This window comes from Morchella sextelata, assembly GCF_020137385.1.
Source record: "Morchella sextelata strain SCLS chromosome Unknown scls_5, whole genome shotgun sequence".
Classification (NCBI taxonomy): domain Eukaryota; kingdom Fungi; phylum Ascomycota; class Pezizomycetes; order Pezizales; family Morchellaceae; genus Morchella; species Morchella sextelata.
Window position 1 is genome coordinate 1999880 of NW_025408620.1, and position 13164 is coordinate 2013043.

The 13164-nt window shown below is 47.8% G+C and overlaps 5 protein-coding genes across 5 annotated transcripts; 1 reads left to right on the plus strand and 4 right to left on the minus strand.

Moving 5' to 3' along the window:
* Positions 1–1000: 1000 nt before the first annotated feature.
* Positions 1001–4516, minus strand: H6S33_011077 (uncharacterized protein; the record flags this gene model as incomplete). Its single annotated transcript, XM_044842466.1, has 1 exon — positions 1001–4516. The coding sequence occupies one exon, from the start codon at positions 4514–4516 to the stop codon at positions 1001–1003; it is 3516 nt and encodes a 1171-aa protein (XP_044697007.1).
* Positions 4517–4967: 451 nt separating this feature from the next.
* On the minus strand, positions 4968–6191 carry H6S33_011078 (uncharacterized protein; the record flags this gene model as incomplete). The annotated part of the gene is made up of 1 exon (XM_044842468.1): positions 4968–6191. One exon carries the CDS (start codon positions 6189–6191, stop codon positions 4968–4970), a length of 1224 nt encoding a protein of 407 aa, XP_044697008.1.
* Positions 6192–6398: 207 nt separating this feature from the next.
* Positions 6399–6977, minus strand: H6S33_011079 (uncharacterized protein; the record flags this gene model as incomplete). Its single annotated transcript, XM_044842469.1, has 1 exon — positions 6399–6977. One exon carries the CDS (start codon positions 6975–6977, stop codon positions 6399–6401), a length of 579 nt encoding a protein of 192 aa, XP_044697009.1.
* A 1957-nt stretch (positions 6978–8934) lies between these two features.
* H6S33_011080 (uncharacterized protein) lies at positions 8935–10920 on the minus strand (the record flags this gene model as incomplete). Its single annotated transcript, XM_044842470.1, has 12 exons — positions 8935–8967; positions 9033–9062; positions 9339–9380; positions 9445–9463; positions 9701–9760; positions 9823–9985; positions 10044–10114; positions 10197–10209; positions 10265–10313; positions 10452–10469; positions 10542–10566; positions 10844–10920. 12 exons carry the CDS (start codon positions 10918–10920, stop codon positions 8935–8937), a joined length of 600 nt encoding a protein of 199 aa, XP_044697010.1.
* A 734-nt stretch (positions 10921–11654) lies between these two features.
* On the plus strand, positions 11655–11969 carry H6S33_011081 (uncharacterized protein; the record flags this gene model as incomplete). The annotated part of the gene is made up of 1 exon (XM_044842471.1): positions 11655–11969. One exon carries the CDS (start codon positions 11655–11657, stop codon positions 11967–11969), a length of 315 nt encoding a protein of 104 aa, XP_044697011.1.
* Positions 11970–13164: the final 1195 nt, after the last annotated feature.

Here is a 13164-nt window from a genome sequence, read left to right on the forward strand (position 1 = left end):
AAAAGCACTTAGAGTCCTGTCTTTACAATGCCCACAACAAAGTCGGAAACCTTTCTGGGCTGCCAGAAATATCGATCGACGGCAAAGAATAAAGAGTGCCGCAAACATATATCCAGCACAACGAGACGTACAGCTGGTCGAATCTCCGGTCTCGTGCCAGAAATGGCGAACCTAATTAACCGCTCAAGCTCCAGGCCGGTTTAAGAGTAACCCAATCACACTTGCTTATCTGCTTTTCACTTAACACAATTCATATCCTAATTCATGAAACAGAAGGGAGACTCTCATGATAATAAACACAGTAACAAACTTAATCACCCCTATGGAGATATGATTGTTTGGGGAAATGCCAATGCTAAGCGATAATTCTGTAGCTTTTAAACTTGTAATATTGTAAACCGGATTCCGCTCGCTGAGTGACTGATGATGCCACTAAGACGAGGCGGAATCCTTCCCTATTTATACATGTTGGAACTTATGCCAAGGCCCGCTTTCTAATACTAATAAGATAACGATAATAGAATAAGACAATCAACCCAAAGATAACCCCAATAGAAAAGCGCCCCCGTATAGTCCCGGCCGTCCATTCTAATTCCGACACGTAACCATGAACCCTGCAATTGCCAGTAACCGAGCTGTATCGTACTATTGTCCCAGAGCTACTTCCCTAAGTAGAACGGCCTGCAGCCGTAAGCCCCGCTTCTATTCCGTTCCGAGTGAGACACCCAATAGTAAGCGTGCCCTCACAACAGCCTAATACTAGTGTGGTTGCACCCGGTGCCCCCACACCCCTCAGTACCTTTCTATGCTTGTTCCCTCGTTACCCGACCGTACTCGCATCACAACCCATCACTCGTATTATCCTTGTTCCTTGACTCAGGAGCAGTGTTCGTATTTCCTATAACACTACTCCCCCTTCCTAGACGTCGCCCTCGACCGTTAAAACCTCTCTATGATAAAAACCCTGTGGGAAAAGTCATAGAGTAGGAAAGGTATCGAGCTAGTCTTCCCTAGTCCGTTGTCGTTTCGGAGGCCGACTCGAGTCGATGACTGACCTTTGACTCCGCGTATGGGGCCGAGTGTTGGTGACCGGTTTGAAGTTCTCATCTAAGAGTGCCTCTTGGGGTTCGGGTGTTGCGAGTCGTTTTCGTGTGTTCTGTTGCCTGCCCGGGTTGGGATCCTCTCGATAAGGTCTCAGCAACATCTCGTGGAATACGTCATGAACCTTCCATTCTACCGGAAGATTCAATCTATAAGCCCTATTTCCTACAGCCGCGGCGACCTCGAAGGGGCCAGTAAACTTGTCCGACCATTTATTGTAACCGCCGAGGTTCCGAGTATCCAGTAAAACCTTTTGACCGATTGTGAACCGCTGAACTGCTGGTCCTGGCCTTGATGCCATCCTGTCAAAGGTCTTCTGCAGCGTGTCTCTCGCTGACTCATGAGCTAGGAGAAGGTCTTCCAGGTAGGTACTTCCTTTGGTATCCAGCTGTCCGATTTTCGCATCCGTTGGCCAATCTGTTCGTGGGTGGAAACCATAGTTACAGTAGAACGGCGATTGTCCTGTCGACGAGTGTTTCGCATTATTATATGCATACTCGCAAATCGGTAGTAGGTCCTTCCATTTCTTTCCTGTTCCGGCGGTATAGGCCCGGATGTAGGACTCGAGGTGCTGGTTGGTCTTTTCTGTTTGTCCATCCGTCTGTGGGTGGAACGAGGTCGAGAGTCTTCTACGAATCCCTAGTCGTTCTGTGACCGCAGCCCAGAATGCCGATACGACCTGTGTTCCCCTGTCAGAGACAATACTCCTAGGAAGTCCGTGAAAGCGCCAAATGTCTTTGACAAAGGCGTTGGTGGTCTGTTCCGCGTTGATTCCCATCATTGGAATGAAGTGAGCCATTTTCGTAAAACGGTCCACGACTACCAATACGTTACGGAATCCTGATTTCTCCTTTGGCATGTCTACTACGAAATCCATTGAGATATCAGTCCAAGGTGTGGTGGCTAACTCTAGGGGTTGAGGGAGTGACAAGTGTCTCCGACGTTGCTTGGCTCTCTGGCACACGTCGCAAGTCTTGACGAAGTTGGCTACATCCGTGGACATTCCTGGCCACCAGTAGTTCCTATCGACCAACTCAAGGGTTTTATCCCTTCCTAGATGCCCCGCTACGGGTCTGTCATGATGATCCTCGATGACTTGTCTGACCGCGTATCCTGGCACTACCCAACCACCGTCGTGGGTGGCCTCATTCGATCCCGGGGTCCATTCAGTGGCAAGCTCCGTTATTACGGCATCAGCTTCCTCTGTCCCGAAGACTTCAAGGTTTGCGTCAGGGAGAGGTTCATCCCGGAACACTCTCCGAACCCATTGTCTGTCCTGTTCATACCAGTCTTGTAGTGGCTGAGGCAGTTCAGTACCTGGTATGTCGTACCACTGATCCAACGGAGTCCATCCTTCTTCGGGGTTGCCAATGATTTCAGGGCCAGTTTCTACACTGGTCCGTGATTTTCTGACAAATTGTTCTGCGCTGAGCAACTGTTTTACGGGTTGTTCACGCATTACTCCCCCTTCCATAGCGAACTCTGGGCGCCTTGTAAGTGCGTCTGGCTTGCCATTCTTTTCGCCTGGTCGGTAATGAATCCTGAAGCGAAAAGGTGCTATCTTTTCGGCCCATCTGGCTTGTCTTCTCGACAACTTCTTGGTCGTTGTGAAGTACTGTAGGTTCTGATGATCCGAATGTATCTGGATAGGAATGTCCGTTCCTTCCAGCCAATGTCTCCAAGTCAAGAGAGCAGAAACTATAGCGAGCATCTCCTTGTCATAGATCTCGTAGTTTACCTCTGCCTCGTTGAACTTGCGAGAGTGGTAAGCTACCGGGTGTAGAATACCGTCCTCGAACACCTGAGAGAGTACTGCAGCCTCAGCCCAGTCGCTCGCGTCAGTTTCTATGATCGCTTCACGGTGTTCGTCATAGTGTCGTAGTATTGGGGCAGACGTAAATTTCTCCTTGAGCTCGTCGAAAGCGCTTTGCTGTTCACTGCTCCATCGCCATACGGAACCTTTCTTCAAGAGATCGGTCATTGGTCGGCAAACTTCGGAGTACCTGTAGATGAACCGTCGTAGGAAGTTGGCGAATCCGAGGAAACATTGAAGTTCCTTGACCTTGGTGGGTGGTAACCATTCAGTGATTGCCTTCACCTTCTTAGGCGAGACCTGGTTCCCTTTCCCCGATAGTACAAATCCCAGGAATTCTACCTCCTGTTTGTACCATTCCGTTTTCTCGAGGTTCCCGTATAGATGGTTTTGTTGCAGTCGCCCCAATATCTTCCTCACAAGAGCCGTATGCTCTTCCTTAGTCTTTGAATATATTAGAATATCATCCAAGTAGACTACTACGCCTTGATCTAGAAGATCCTTGAATATGGTATTGACCATGACCTGGAACGACGCCGGTACATTGGTTAAGCCAAAAGGCATTACCCTATATTCGAAGTGGCCGTACTTCGTTCTAAAAGCTGTTTTCCATTCCTCGCCAGCAGCAATCCTAATCAAGTTATAGCCATTTTTCAGGTCTATCTTGGTGAAGAACTCTGCTCCTTTCGTCGAATCGGCCAACTCTGTCATGAGTGGAAGGGGGTAGCGATTCTTGACCGTGATAGCATTTAAGCCACGAAAGTCTACGCATAACCTCAGTTTTCCATTGGCTTTCTTCAAGAACAGGATCGGTGCTGCTGCCGGGCTGGTGGAGGGGACTATTTTGCCAGAGGCTAGCATTTCGTCCAAGTACTCCCGGAGTGCCTTTTGTTCCACTGGGGAGAGCGTATAGATCGGTCCCCATGGAGGCTGCTTTCCTTCCATAAGGGGAATAGTATGGTCCCATTCAGAGTGATCAGGTAGTCGATCGGCTCCCTCCTTAGAGAAGACATCGACGAAGTCCTGGTACTCCATCGGTATAGCACTAGCGAGAGCCTCGCCTACCAATGCCCTTGCCCAGAAGGGGTGTTGCTCGATCATCATCTGTGTCTCGGGTGACGACCTCAACAGCCTGATGACCCGCTCTTCTGGGTCTTCTTCGTATATATCATACATGGTCCTGAAGCATCCCTTCACTTGACAATTAATGTTGTCGAAGGTGACCTTGTTCTGACCCCAATGTATGGTAGGTTGATGCTCCTTGAGCCATCGATGTGGTATGACGAGGTCTTCTCCTGCGAATGAGCCAACCTCACAGACGATGTCTCTGTCTAGATGGTTGACGACGCGGAGGGTAAGAGATTGGGTGATGTGAGTGCCGGAGTTAGGCATAGGGGTACCGTCAGCCTGTCTGATAATTAGGGGCTTGGGTCGAGGTTGAGTCGGGATCTTGAGGCGATGGACACAGTTCCAGGACATAACCCAGTCCTCTGTTCCGCTGTCTAGGAGTGCATTGACTGTTTCTGTATGTTGGGTACTAGTTGCGGGGTGGTTCCAAGAGATCTCAATCTCAAGGCGGGTTTCTTGGTTGTGTGAAGACATGTTTGTATGTTTTTTGAAAGTGTAAGGTAAGGTGGATTGTTCTTGGGTATAAGTGGGTTGATGTTGATAGTTCTTGTTCTGAGCGCGGGGCGAGGGAGTTTATATAGAAAATTCGAGCGTTGATCAAATCATAGTACAACACTTATACGCCAGGCGTTTTCGGAATGTGACCCCGCTTCTCGAAATATGTGTAGAGAGAATTTAAATTGCGCAAAATAACAAAACCGATAGAACATAACATAACCCGATCCCTTAGAAAAGTCTTTCTTCCAAAACAGAATAGAAAAGCCATAACACAACATATAATAAAACACCGCATAAATAGAGATACCCAATGAATTTAGTCCTCCAAATTCGTAATCCTTGCCCTGAATGCCTCATTTTGTGGCCCCAATTTTCGTTTCTTATCACCCTCCCTTCCGTGGTCCTTTCTCCCGGAAGGATACTCTTTTCACTTCAGGTTCGTTAACCTGACCTTGCTCGTCGCCACGCAATCCTTTACAAAGTGGTTATCTCTACCACAACGGAAACACTTTCCTTCCTTCTGCCATTTCTCCTTCTCTTCCTTGGTAACACCTAAGTCATCCGAGGTTTTGGAGTTGTTGGCTAATGCGGGGAAAGTTTTCCGAGGATTTGCATTGTTGCGCGATTTCCGCCGTTCCGTTTTTTCCTCGCGAGGTTTCACAGTGTCTTTACCTCGCAGGATTTCTTTCCGAGCCTTCACCTCATGGTCCTTGGGTCCGACTTTTCGTACCCAGGCTAACCAGTCCACGAAATCCCCAGGTTCCTCAATCGCATTGGAGAGCCGTTGTTCCAGCGAGGAGTTTATTCCTATTAGAATCATGGATCTCATGACAACTGGTCCAACTCGTGCGTCCCATTCTAGGTTCTGCATTTCATTGATGTAGTCGTCGATTGGGCCAGTTTGCCGGAGCTTATCCATTTTTTGCTTGGCCTGTTCCTGACTCGTGCGGTTGCCGTATTGGGTGCGGAGTTCTTGCTTGAACCGTTCCCAGGTTCCGATGCTGCTATCCACAGCTAACCTCTCCGTAAAATTCCGCCAAAAATTCGCCGCACTACCGGTAAACTCGAGGGATGCCCACATAATCTTAGTGCCGTTATCCCATTGGACCTTCTTCTGGAGACTAATTAGGATTTCCATCTGATCGATCCAGAGTCTTACATCTTGATCGGCTCTTCTGGAGAAGGGAATGTTGGCTTTCTTGGGTGCATCACCTATGGTGGCGCGAGGGGGGTGCGAGGGTTCTTGCTCTCGTTGGCGCCTACTTTCGTGTCTTCGTTTCTTACGTTCCAGCCGCTTGCGGCGTTCGCCTTCCGAATCTGAGGAATCCGATGGGGATGATCCGGGTGCTTCCGGGGCATTACCTCCCTTGTTGCCATTCCCGTTACCTCCACCTTGTGCCCCTTGGCCTCCTTGCTGCCCTTGTTGGCTTTGTTCCTCGAGGTCTTCACTGGATTCGGAGCCGGCTGGAGGGGCGACTGGTTGTTGGGGAGGTGGTTTTGGAGGTGGGCCTGATCCGCCGCCACCTGTCTCTAGGGCCAGTGGTTTTTCCGCAGCCGCTTTACGGGCTGTTTCTTTCATCTGCTCCATCATTTCCTCTAAGGCCGTCTTTGCTCCAGAGAACCCATCTACCAAGGATACCTGCTGCTGCATGGTCCTCTCCAATTGTGCCAGTGTAGCTGCTACGCCATCTGGGACTTGGGCTGGGCCTTCTTTCGGCAGTCTTTGAATCCAGTCGGACAGAATAGTTATGTGCTGGGCCTGCTCTTCCTGCCGCTGTTGGTGGGCCTTAGTAGTATTGGCGATCTGTTCCAAGACTTGGCCGAGGTTCGTAGTGGTTGCGGCTGTCTCTGCCCGCACTTAGGCGAGGATGTACCCATCTCGGCGCTCCCGTTCTTCTTGGTCCTGGTTGAACTTCATCTGCAATTCGCGGATGAGTTTGTTCTGCTCTTCGTGCTGCTGGGTAAGCTGCGCCGCGTGCTGCCGAGTAATTTCCCTGATTGCGGGCAGGTCTTGGACGCTCACAGCGAGGTCTCCAAGTCCGCGACTCAGCTGCTGAACCACTGGGGCTCCTCGCCGTTCGATTTCCTGCCCGATGATTTCTCCAAAGGGGTGCTCGATACGGCATTCCTCTACGTCCATATCCGTATCCTCGTCTTCGTCCGTTACCCTGGGGACCGAGGGCCTCGGAATAGAAGATCTCTCACTGATTGGCGTTTTGTACGGGGAATAATCTCGATAGTCCCCTTGCCTGCGGGAGCGGGGTTGGCCATAGGATACGGCCGGCTGAGTCGATCTGAAGAGGTCGCTGATCGGCATGTCCAGATCCCTCCTGTGGCGCTGTCTCGCCTGGGTCTCGACTATACCTCGATCTCTCACAGTGATCGAGCTCTCCATGTTGTAATCTTCCTCCTGTTGTTGTCGATGACCCCTTGACATCGCTAAGTTGCTCGATTCTGAGTTGTGGCTGTCTTCTGCACCAGGGTTGAGCGACGAACCAAGGGACGGAGTGAGCTAATCCGTAGGATTGCTGACTGAGGGTGACTTTGATGGGGAAGAGTTCGGGATAGTTGAGGATCTCCGGGTCGTGTTCTTCGAACGTGCAAGTAGTACCTGCTTCGGTAAAAAACCCGGCGTACTCAAGGTATCCGCAGTAGAGGTGTTCGGCACTGCCTCTGCGAACGACAAAAGAGGTAGTGCAAGTAAAGTTGTTGATAGCTGCTGTTGCTACTCGGGGATGCATACGGTATCAAAGAGCCCTTCTAATAGACTACTTTCTTATTCTTTTACTTGAGCGCACGGTGACTATCCGCCACAAACAAAATACTCTCAAGTATTGGTCTAAGCAAGTAGTTGTCTTATCGGGACGTTGATAATATGCGATCGATAAAATAATAGCGTAGTGGATAAGGTACAATATAGTGTTTGGGGAAATGCCAATGCTAAGCGATAATTCTGTAGCTTTTAAACTTGTAATATTGTAAACCGGATTCCGCTCGCTGAGTGACTGATGATGCCACTAAGACGAGGCGGAATCTTTCCCTATTTATACATGTTGGAACTTATGCCAAGGCCCGCTTTCTAATACTAATAAGATAACGATAATAGAATAAGACAATCAACCCAAAGATAACCCCAATAGAAAAGCGCCCCCGTATAGTCCCGGCCGTCCATTCTAATTCCGACACGTAACCATGAACCCTGCAATTGCCAGTAACCGAGCTGTATCGTACTATTGTCCCAGAGCTACTTCCCTAAGTAGAACGGCCTGCAGCCGTAAGCCCCGCTTCTATTCCGTTCCGAGTGAGACACCCAATAGTAAGCGTGCCCTCACAACAGCCTAATACTAGTGTGGTTGCACCCGGTGCCCCCACACCCCTCAGTACCTTTCTATGCTTGTTCCCTCGTTACCCGACCGTACTCGCATCACAACCCATCACTCGTATTATCCTTGTTCCTTGACTCAGGAGCAGTGTTCGTATTTCCTATAACAATGATACAGGATTCCGAGAAAGGAGAAGGAGCATCCAGTAATCATAGTCGCCTATAGTGAATCCGCCTGCTTCGGCGGAAAACCTGGCTAAGGAAACTAGAATATTTTTCATCATTGTAGAACACTAAAAATATATATGATCTGCCATATTTGATTCCTTGCGAAACTATTTTGTCGCTCACGGTCATCTACGCACACCGGCGGAACGGTACTTTGAGAAAGCAAATGCAAATAGAGATGTAATCTGTCCTGATTTTATTGGAACATGCATTGGGAATGCTGTCCTTTCGTTTCGTTATGATTGGTTAATTCATTCCTAGCTTTGATCGCTTCCGGCGTTCGGAGGTCCTACCCAACCATGTTATCTAGCCACATGTCCCGAACGGAGTTTCTTCTAGTGTTATAAGGAAGTTTCCGAACAATGTGTCAGTTGTTTCACTATAATGATCTGGCCTCTATTTTCCCTCGGTTATGCGAATGGGATATCTCTCTTGTCCGAGATGCACGATTCCGGATCCAGACGAAGAACGTTGAAAGAGAATTTGTACTCAATACTCCCAAATACTCACTGTTTGTGTGGCGAAGTATTTATATGAGTTTGATCGCTTATGCCCTCTCTAACTTATCACATAAGCGTTGCTCCGTTTACAAGGTTATCGGTTTTTGTTACCTCAAAATCCTTTGATTTTTGCTGTTCTTGACTATATTTGTATTTTCTATCCCTCCTCTGCTCTCAAGGGTGTCGCATGATAATTCCCCCTTGTATATAAATAATACAGGTGGTTAGCAGTTGCCTCTTTTCACATAGAGTTCGGGAGTTGACGTTGGGATGAGGCTCTTGACGTTGGGATGAGGCTCTTGACGATCCCTGTCAATCTTAGTCGTTGCTATGCGAGTGATTGTCTATGAAGCGAGTGATGTTTCATGACACAGATCCTGTGACCTCACAACACAAAGGTCAACAAGCGAACTCCATCCACCTCAGATACGCATGAAGTCACCTTCACATAAAATGTGATGGAAACCGCTAACTATAAGCCGTTCCCTTCGACATCACGAACCTCATTCGCCCCTCCCGTTAGTCATGCAGCCCTCCATGCGGGTGAGGCGTTAGATATCCACTGTCGACCGGTTACTGTAAGATCCTTCTCTCTTTTTATTTTAAAAAGACAGCTTGGATACTGCAAGATCTGTGTCGTTCTTTCTACACTCCTTTGACTCAACTCTGCTGGGGGAACAAGCCCGGGAACCTGAACTAGGAGGAGGTTCGTCATGCTCGGGGATGAACAGACACCTGTTATATTTACCTTCCATTCATCTCCGACTATTAAAAGGGGGAGAGATTCTACCTGCATAGATATTTGGAATAGTTATAAATGATACTGAATTGTATAGATCAAGAACATAGGGTACCTTACAGACCACGAATCTTCTATAAGCCGATATTCGGGTCTCGCTGTTTCAGCGCTCCTTCCTCTACCGCCTCGTTCTACAAGTGTTGTACACCGCTTCGCCCCTGGCGGGGGGTCATCCATGCCCAATTGCGCTTTTTCTTTTACTCCCTTTAATATCAACTCCCATTTATATCCACAGACGTGGTACTTGCCACATAGGCCGCATCTCCGGTCCACCGGATCCGATAGGCCATATCATTTTGTATACAAGACACCTATTGTCTAAGTATCTAAGGATAGCTAGATCCTTGTTTGGTCCTGAATTAAGGACACCGCTTCAAGAAGGGGTTAGCACGTAATCGGTAAAGATACAGGGAGGTTTCAATTCTTAACCTACGAGTTATCAATAACTCGGTGGGGATCAGAATAAGCTGCTGGGTGACTAATGTCAGGACACGTATGAACAATTTCCGTGAAAGCAGCGACGATCTTCCTATCTTCAGCACAGTGCTCCGCTTTACACCCATCTAACATAGTAGATATCGACTGTATATAGTCTGCTGAACAAATGTTAACCTAACGTATATCAGCTGTGTAAGAATGGTAGATACCCCAAACCTCCTACTATTGTCCATACGGCGAACAGAGACGACGACATCCATATCCCGTTCTGATGTCTGCCCTTCATTCTGTCTCGATTGAAATAATTCCTGATCGTTCATTTTTACAGCGGAAAAAAACACACTCCGGGACATAGTGAAAGCACATTACTGGAACTGTAGTTCTGTGGCCGCTGGTTAGTGTTCTGAAGTGAAGGTAGGAGAGGGAAGTCTGCTCGCCATTGTGTACGCCATATCGATGAGTTAAATGCGTGTTTACCTCGGGGAACTGACTCACATGTCATCAAATATCAAAACCTTGAAGAATAGATGGTCCTTATTATCCAGGCCTCAGGCTTCCTGAACCCAAAAGACGCCCCACGCGCATTCCCTAAGCAGATACCATCCATCGACCCTCGCTGCCTACTTTCCATCTTGTCTTGTACTGTTTCTCCCCGACCTCATCTTTAGGATGTTCAGAACATCAAATCAGCCGAGATAAAACAGGAGTACGTACGCTGGTGTAGATGTGGTGGCTGTGACTGCTTAACTATTAGGAACGGAGCTGGGGGGTATTGAACTGCATAGGTAGGTGTAATGCGAGTGAGCTAGATGATTAGTGAAAGTTAAGGTGTGATTTTATTTCTGTTGGGAAGGAAGGAATATCGACGAGAGGATTTGTGTTAACTCCGGCATGTGGTGTGTGAGGACATCATGATCACACAAGCGTGAATGTACGGTGGTGACGGGAAGTAAGGTAACACACGAACGCCTCCTAGCCGGCTCTACCGTACGCGTATGAGTTTAGGTGTTCATTACTTCTGTAAGACGTGGCGTCTATCTGGTAAATGAGGTCCTTTTCCTAGATGGCGATTGTTGCAAAATAGGGGTCGCATCTCGAGAATGCTTTTCAACAGTCTATAGAGCACAGTAGAGCCAGCTCGAGCTCTACTGCGGACTCGTGTCCTTCATTTGAGGCAATTACTACTGATAGAGGTAGTCATTATTTTCTTCCGATAGCTATCTCTCCCGCGAGGTTCAAAGCACTTCATACGTTTGTGAATCTGACATAAGTGACAATGTACCAACTTATGATACAAAAGATGCATTGATTGATAATCCTCAAAAGATAATAAACACTGCTACTAGCTGATAAAGTCTCTTGTTATCTTCACCGTAGTATGAGTAAACAGGACCCACAAAGCCTCTCGGTTTTATTGGTTTTTGGTCTGCGTTACCCTTCTCAAACGGACCATTTACCTCTACACACCGGATATATTGTATCATAGGGTAGACTTCATATGATGAAACAAAATCAAAACCTAGCGAAACAACCTACTCTCCATTCTGTTCGTCCAACTCATAAGCCCGGCCCGGCAGAGCCGTAATGCGCACGATTTAAACCAACAGAACGGAAGCACGTCTACCGCATGCAGGTATGAGGATGCAATAGCCGTAAAAAGGAACACAAAACCGCCTGCTGTCCATTTCGTCTCTTCCGTGAAGCTCAAGCTCCGCCATGGCATCCGGACAAGAGGCGAAGCAGAAGCACGCCATTTGTACCCCCAAGACCCACATATAGTAAACAGAGTGAGAATCAAAACTGCCTACTATCCATTTCGTCTCTTCCATGAAGTTCAAGCTCCGCGAGGGAAGCCAGAAGCAACTGGAGAAGACGAAACGGAAGCACGCCAATTGTACCCCCAAAAGCCAGACCAGATATGCTAAACAAAGTGAGAATCGAAACCGTCTACTCTCCAGTTTGTATCTCTTTGGAACCTGGAACATCGCCTTTGAGGGAGAGGTGGCAGCCGCAGAAATACAAAACAGAAGCACGCCCATTGCAACTCAACTGAACCCAAAGAACCAAAGAAACAAAACAATACAGCCTATCATCCATTTCTTACCCTCCTTACAGCCCAAATTCATCGACGAGAATTACTGAGTTTTTAGAAGGTACGAAACGGACGCACGCCAATTGTACCCGAGAGGGACATATATACCAAAGCAGTTAAAGTGGTAAAGCAAAACCACCTACTATCCAGTTTGTCAATGGTCAAGAACGAGGCGACTTAGGATCATTCTTATCCTTTGACAAACTAGAAGCACGCCCATTGCACTTTAACCTCACTGGAAGGGACGAAGGAACAATCAAACCGGCCTACTACCCATTTTGTGGAGGGCACAACTCGGACCAGTCTCTTAAAGGAATTGGCCCCTTGTGATTTCCACAAAACGGAAGCACGCCAATTGTAGCTCTAGGGACAGATCGCAGGGAAGAAAGGGACAGGTAAGGCAGCCTACTATCCATTTTGTAACCCCTTAAAAACTCCGACTTCTGCTGCGAGATGTCGTTATCTTTGAACGGTACAAAACAAAAGCACGCTCCCCACAACCCCACAAGCCAAGTATAAGGGACAGAACACAGACAAAGCGGCCTACTCTCCATTTTGTTGAACTTTCAAGCACCAAACCTCTTTCAAGATCGGGACCATATGAAGATGCAAAAAAATAGCAGCACGCCCCTTGTCTGTTTCTAGACCAAAGCCATAAACCAAGAGTGCAGCCTAATATCCATTTTGTAACCCCTTAAAGTCCCGACCTCCAGGGCCTGGCTCTTTGCAGAAATTACAAAACAAAAGCACTCTCCTCGCAAGCCGAGTAAAAGGGACAGGTGCAAGAGCGGCCGGCTGGCCATTTTGTGACTAGACAAACACCAAGGCAATGAGATGTGTAGTATTCCATTGAGGGGCATAGGACGGGGGTTTACTTACCTGTACCATGATGAAATGCAGAGAGTGAGGTAATATTCATCTCACATTCGACACTGGGAAGTAGCATCATATGCTCGATGAATCTTGCACAAAGATGGTTTATCAGAGCAAAGGCTTTCATGATTTCTTCCTATGTTTAGTTCCATGTGTTAGCAACTTCGAAGTAGCATTGTAGAGGAGATGGAGGAAACTCAGCTGTCTATATAGTACTACAATACAGTGTTTCTCAAAAATAAGAAGCTACGCCGTTTTCGGAATTGGACAGGGGTTGGTGACAGGGGTGCAGAGGTGCGGTAACAATAGTATTTTTATGGGATGGGAACAGGTTGGGGAGGTAGGGTAACCAAAGAAAAAAAAACCCGGTTT